The sequence below is a fragment of the Cheilinus undulatus genome, linkage group 1 (genome assembly GCF_018320785.1).
Source record: "Cheilinus undulatus linkage group 1, ASM1832078v1, whole genome shotgun sequence".
Classification (NCBI taxonomy): Eukaryota; Metazoa; Chordata; class Actinopteri; order Labriformes; family Labridae; genus Cheilinus; species Cheilinus undulatus.
In genome coordinates, this window is record NC_054865.1 from 33,321,276 (window position 1) to 33,328,441 (window position 7,166).

The 7,166-nt window shown below is 35.7% G+C and overlaps 1 protein-coding gene across 2 annotated transcripts; it reads right to left on the reverse strand.

The window, feature by feature from the left end:
- Window positions 1-448: 448 nt before the first annotated feature.
- On the reverse strand, window positions 449-6,444 carry nudt21 (nudix hydrolase 21). Of its 2 annotated transcripts, none has more exons than XM_041787979.1 (7): window positions 6,143-6,444; window positions 4,776-4,976; window positions 4,630-4,693; window positions 4,422-4,511; window positions 1,948-2,023; window positions 1,685-1,806; window positions 449-835 (listed from the first exon to the last, which is right to left on the reverse strand). In XM_041787979.1, the coding sequence occupies exons 1-7, from the start codon at window positions 6,262-6,264 to the stop codon at window positions 818-820; spliced, it is 693 nt and encodes a 230-aa protein (XP_041643913.1). In that variant the 5' UTR covers window positions 6,265-6,444; the 3' UTR covers window positions 449-817. The 2 variants fall into 2 exon arrangements, with proteins under 2 accessions (XP_041643913.1, XP_041643921.1); XM_041787987.1 differs by having other exon boundaries at window positions 1,692-1,806; window positions 6,143-6,443.
- Between the last annotated feature and the right edge of the window lie 722 nt (window positions 6,445-7,166).

A 7,166-nucleotide genomic window follows, 5' to 3' on the forward strand; every position in this document is an offset into this window, starting at 1 on the left:
ATATCATTAAGGCTATGCTCACAAAATGACATGTCCATTTCCCTAAACTACCCTGATTATCTGACTTTACAAAACGCAGCTCTATTTCTTAGTCAGTAAAATGAGCAGTTGTTTCATTAAAAAATACTTCCAGAGGTCATGCCTGGGTTCAAATCCAACCTGTGGTTCCTTTCACACAGGTCAGTCCAAACTCATCCCTGTATCAGGCTCTATCCTGTCTTTTCTCTAACAAAAAGACATACAAAGCACAAAAGAAGAGCCATTTAAAATAATTTTGTAAAAACATTTCTGTTGTTAGATTTAAATAGCTACAAATACCACTGCTCATATCTCAGTTTACATTGTATTACTGACATCAAGAAAAAGGTGAGTTAGTCTTAATTTCTTTTATATTTACTTCAGAAGGTAATAAGTCTCATCTGCTTTTCTGCACTTTGTAAAAACATACTCAAAAGGACTGCTTTATTAAAAAGAAAACAAAACAGAGCATTATTACAGGTTAAAACAACAAGAAGTCAATGATGTCATCTGTTAAATCCAACAACGGCCTCCACTGAAAGGACATAAAATCCCTTTCTGATTACAGACCCAAAAACTACAAAAACTAGCAGGTTTTTTTCAAAGATAAAAAAAAATAACAGACATATGACAATTTTCTTTCAACATTATAAACACCCCCTGTGAAACATGACAATGTTCTTTTGTGAAAGCTGAGCCAAAGATAGGACATATTTTTCAGCACATTGTCCCTCGTCTTCACTCAAACAGAGCTGCACTCACGGAGACAGCTGGACGCTCTTCTTTACAATCAAGTTAGTTATAGATGAAGTTGAACCTGTAAAAGAAAATGATGTTTGAGAAAGCTATTTTTAGAGATAATGGTTTTCATGGTAATGTTGTATCTTTTTCTTTTTATCTTTATTTCTTAAGTATTCTCTTCTTTTTAAGGTCAACTATGCAGTTTGACACAATATTCTCTTGTTATATTAATCCAAAGATTATTTGCACTAAACCCTCAACCTTTAAGTAAAATTAAGTGAAAACATAGTAAAAAATCTGGCTGCCTTATTCTGTCTCTTGTGCAATTTGAATAGCCATGCTTATAAATAACTTTTTTCTATCTGCTGATATCAATAATGACCTTTTTAAGCTTTTATCTGACAATATCTCTACACTCATAATATTCTGCATCTTGAATTAGTTAATTTTGTATGAAGTTTGTATGAAATGTGTTAAAAAATTAATGTTTTACTTGACTTTACATGGGCTTGTAAATTTGCAGTCAGGTCATTTTATTTACAATTAACTCCAAATCTGCTGCATGTCATCTTTGCCAGCAAATACTGTTTACTGCTTATGTGTCTTCCCTGGTTAGCATATTTGAACAAGTGTGATGCAGCTTCAGTTTTTGAAATTTAAGTATGATCAGGGTTAGAGCTCTATTGGATGAAAAAATGCATATTCTAAATCCTTTGTCATAATCTAAGCAATTTAAGCAATTTACACAATGACCAAAACAAATACATTTACGTTATGTAAGCAAATGGCTACATGAAACACATTATACATAAAGGTTTGCCCAAACGTAAGCAGTTCTTATACTGGTTTCTTTGCAAATCAAGTAAGCTATTTAAATTATTCTGCATTATTTTGCATTAAAATGTTCAGAAGGGAAAAGACATACATAATACCTGCTCAGTAGCTGAGGTAGGCTGGAAATGATTGGTCCATATCCAGGAGCATTATCATAGAGTTCAAACAAAGGTGCTGCCACCAGTTTGTAGTTTTTAGGGACAGCAAACAGAGCTGTGGAAAAAGGAGATTTCAAATGAGCAGCAAACATACCACCTCTCCTTCTTTATAATAAATACCTCTGCCAGTTTGCTTGTTACTAAAGTTAAATATTACAACACAACTGTCTGACAAGAAGGATTATTGTTGGCTTACCTTTTTCCTGCAACTGAACCAGGAAAAGTTTTTTATGCTCCTTAGGTTTAGTGATGTGAGCTGGAATATAGGGATACTGTAGAAAAACAAAATAAACTTTGTATCACTTCACAATATCACATACATATGCAAACTACATATGTAAGGCACAGGAAGTTCAGACATTTCTATGTTTGATTATGCAATATTTTGCAGTAGAAAATTGTTTCCATTGATGTAGTGTGTACAGTGAACTTTACAAATGAATTGACAAGCAGCAAGTCATTTCATCACCTGAGAAATCAACTTTTTAACATCAAGGTTTTTACATTCTCTTTGAGAGACTGATTTTCCTCAGATTTAAAATATTCTTACACAAGCAATGACTGTGAGAAAAAAAGTTTGCACATAACCAAGCTGAACATAAATTGCATCACTAAATGATTGCAAATAAGATAAGCAATATAAACTGGACACCACAGCCAAAATGCCATGGCAAGACATAGCTTTTTCAGTACAGTTGGAGCCTGTTCTCACAGTCATGGGGTTTCAGGACCCTGCTGCCTCCTACAATCAATCATTTTATCCCATATAGTGTAATAGTGAACAACAATCAAGGCAACATCTGGGAAGATCACAGCCTCCCCACATAAACTCTAGCACAGTGATCATCAACTGGAGGCCTGGGGCAGGATAATTAAATTCAGAAAATTTGATAAGGAAAGAATATGGCATGCTATTGTTTAACATTTTTTTACTTAAAGTTTAAATAAAACCTGCAACTTAGCGACTTTTCAAACAAGAAGCAAGTAGGTATTGTATTTCTGTAATTTGGCATGGTAAAAAAAAACAAACAAAACTTATCATTACTGTCTTGATTAAAGCAGCTTTTTTAATGGCTCTTCTATAGTGCAATTTCCTGTCTGAGAATCTACACAAAAGATCTGTTTCCTGGATGTGTATTTGACCAATCACAACACAGCTTATCAGCATCAAACTCAGATGTCGACATCAAGAGGGCTCCAGATATATGTAGCTAAAATATCTCAACTGCCCCCTTGTGGCTGGCTTCAGCATAAGTGATACATACAGTGCTGTGAAAAAGTATTTGCGCCAAGTTAACCCAAGTTAATACAAAATGCAGTTTCTAAATGATGATTTTATTTATTAAGGGAATAAAACAAACCTATGGGGCCCTATGAGAAAAAGTAATTGCCCTCCCTTGTTAAATCATGAGTTTACTGTGATATGCAAAAAGAATCAGGAATCAGAAAGGGGCAAAAACTTTATCACAACACTGTATATAAGAGGTGATAAGTACATTGCCTTAATACATAACCTTTTGAACCCTGAGCCTATTTTTCTATTTTTATGTTTCTGATCGAAAATTGCATACCCATAATAAAATGGGTACATCTCTGCAACCACAGGGTTGAATAATTTTGGTGTCATAGTAAAGGGAACACTTACGAGATTTGTTGAGATGTGTTAATATGAGTATATGTGATACTGGTGAACAGTAAATGAAGATGGCACACAGCGAAAAATTTAAAAAATTTAGGTTCGCCTAAACAAAAAAAATAAAAAATTATTTTCAGTACGAATATCCCTTTGAAAATGATGCAGCTGCAGCTCTAAACCTTTATCAGACCATGGTACAACATATGAGTACGGAGTTTGATATGTCGTAATTCATGTAGTTGTTATTTGAGTTGTGTTTGGGGCATGTAAAAAAGGTTTATATAGTCTTGTAGCCCAGGTTCTGCTGTTTAATTTGATGTGCAACATCACTATATTCTTTTGTGATTAGAGCGTTATTTCACACTGTGGTTACCAATGCCTCTCAAAGTCCCCCAATTGGGGGACCTCCGGGTTCACAAGGTTAAAAGCCTAAAACTCCATTCATTTTTAAAAGCGATTATATTATTACAAGAACATGTTTATTGGACTAAAATACTGGTTTTAGTTTAGTTTTTTCAATGTCTTGCCCCCACGGTGTCTGTCAAGAAAAAGCTGGCCCTTGTGTGAATGAAGTTGATGACCCCTGCTCTAGCATGTTTGAATTTTCATTCAGCCTTCCACAGTATGACCATGTAAGTGCATGAGTCATTATCATGACAGAGGAACAAATCCAGTATAGTAAATACAATATGCTTGTTTACTTTTTTCAGAGTGCCATGTAACTCAGCCCCCCTTCCTTTCAACACCATCACCACTGCAGAGATAATTGATTGAGTACCACTGTTTGGTATGTCATGTCCACCAGTCAAGTCACAGTACAAATTTATGACTAATCGATCAATCTGACATGTTGCCATTGTAAAAGACATGAAGATGGGGAAGTCTGACCTCATCATAAGAAAGAATTATGGTAGAAAAGACTTGTGTACATGAACCATGCAACATGACCAGGGGTCGACAAACAGCTGCTGATGCCATACAAATCTTTTAATGCAACAACTGAAATGCTACAGTCGATCAGTTGACCTACAAACCTGTGGAGGCTCAAAGTTGGGGCGCCACCAGTTGCCAATACAGTCATCGATCACCCAGTCCTGCTTTACACCATCCTGCCGCCCAAGGATCTAACATTTAAACATAAATTAAACAATTAATTTAAAGCTTTATTTCATAAATGAATTAAATAAATCAACCATGAGCACAGTAACACAAGCAATAAATGTGCTGTGATGGTAATGGTACCTCAGTCATCAGGCGTTTGAGACCCTCCACCTCATCTTCTCCTGGACTCAACTCTCCCCCAGGCCTGCAGGAGGGCAGCAAAACAAACGTTCAGCCAACCATATTTCTGTTCATCACATACAGGCTGATGAAAGTTGACTACTCACAGTTTGAAGAAAGTTGTGCCCAGCTGTAGGAGTAACACATGAGGCAGCCTGTGTTCATGAACAATAAGAACACCCTCCACGGTCCTCCTCATTCCCATTTTATCAAACTCTTCCCGCATCCGCTGGAAGCGAGCAGCCACTGAGCTATCCTTCTCATACAGAGGCTCTTTAGTGCCGAACGTATAGTTGGTTAGAGGATATCTGAAAGAGATTAACACACATGAAAAATCAGTGAGAATTTCCAGGGTCCAAAGTCACAAAAAATTAAAGTATGAATCACATGCGCATGCAATAAAAATAAAAGCTTTAACAAAAATAATCATCAGGTACTTTTTGTTGAACAATTTAGTCAAAAACACACAGGAACTCAAACTTCAACTGTTTTGGAAACTTGAATGGGGATTTCAAACTTTTTGTGATATTGTAAAGACAAAACTGATGTGGCATATTTATCAACAACAACTTTTAAAGATATTTAGCAATGGAAAATGTTCCTATACAAAATATTATGATATTCAACATGAACATATTCAACAATAACTGAGCAAAACCAGAGAAACGGTTGCAGATCAATCATAAAAAATACTTTAAATGATAAACACATGCGAAAATAAATCCACTGTTGGTCTACCACTAATGTATCCGCTCTTTAATCTCTAATAACCAATAACATGATACAGAAGATCATTTCTTTAAGGCCTTGAACTTAGGGATGCCACATAATCAGTCAGGTATCCTGCCAATGCCAGGCACTAATATCCATCAGTGTTCATTTTAGAAGCTATTTTGAATTTAGTCGTGGTCTTGCTCTTTATTTCAAAATTCCTTTTAGTTTTCGTCACACTTGGGTAAATTTCATCCCTGAGAGTTTTATCCAGTTTGAGTCAATAAAGAGTCCCTACATTTTAGTCTTTACTTTTAATTAAAACAATATTTTATTTGGACTAATGTCATTCGCTATATTGCAGAACTAATATTAAGGTAAAACAGTCATATTAATGCACTTTCAACGCTTTAGTATAAAATTAACTGAAGACAATACTGGCATACTTTGACTGCTCTTTACAATATCTTGTTTTTTTCTTTTTGATACGGATTATACCATGGGTAGTGTTAAACTAAACAAACTATTTTACATGCCAAAAAAAACACATTTTGTGTCTTAAACATTGAAAGAGTTGCTATAAATCTGATGTGATCGTATGAAGTAAGGTGGTGAAGCAGCATCAGACAGGAAAAGCTAACCGAGCAATAAGAGGTTTAATATTATTAGTCTACGGTTACCGATAGGTTCATTTATAGACTGATATCGGTCTCGTGTGCATTATTTTTACATAATTTGTAAAGCGCAGATCCCTTAAACTCACAGGTTGATGGTCCTCTCCAGTGTGAGAGGTTTAGCAGGCCCGGTGATGTATTTGTTCCCAAACTGAACGGCACCGCCGCGCGGCCAACCAGTGGCCGAGCGACTGGGAGGCCCGACAGACATCTTTCACGTGAGCACGACGAAACTAAATCCACCTGTAGAAATAACTCAACTGGTATTTGTTTGGTAACAAGCTGAAATATCTAATTAGCAAAGAAATTCAGTGTATCACTACAGACCGTCCACAACAATTATTATCGTGGTTTGGATCTTATTCGGTCCTCCTCTTCCGGGTGAATATGCATTTTACGTGACACTCTCGACAGCGACCCCTGCTGGTGTGGAAGATGAATAGTTACTTTTTTCCCCGCAGGTGCATCGTGATGATGAGTGTAATTTGCCTAAAACATTTTTTATCCGAGCAGGTGGAGTGTTTTCTCTCAGTACTGAGGAATGCCTCCATAGAGCTTGAAAATGTACCTTTGGAAACATGGCTTTTAGAGGGACTAGCTTACATTTATTTCGTAAATTGCTCATTATTCCTCACAACTTTATTTTATTTTATACAAAATTTATCAATAATATTTAATAAATTCCTACCAAAAAACAGTACCAAGCATTTATGAAAATGCTTCATCTGAATAAAGGGTACTTTTTCAATGTACAAGTTCTTAATGTGGTATATTTTAACCATAAGCTTTCGTCAAGCTCTGTCAGATTTTGAATGACCTTCCAGCATTTCATGGTTTCTAAAGATTGACTTTTCTCAAACAGCATTATGCTATTTAAGAGTGGTGATTAGGACCATTATTCAGAGACAATGAAATAACACCACCTGAGCTATCCACATAGTACACGTGGAAGACTGCCAGCTCCACAAAAAGCAAGAAACAGTGTCATGAGTTCAGATTTTCTTGCCATTATTTGGTAAGGTACAGCAAGTATAAAATATTCATACATTAAAAACAGGCAGACTGATTAAGTCAATTCAATAATCCATTTAATATTCATAACTATGTCTCTTA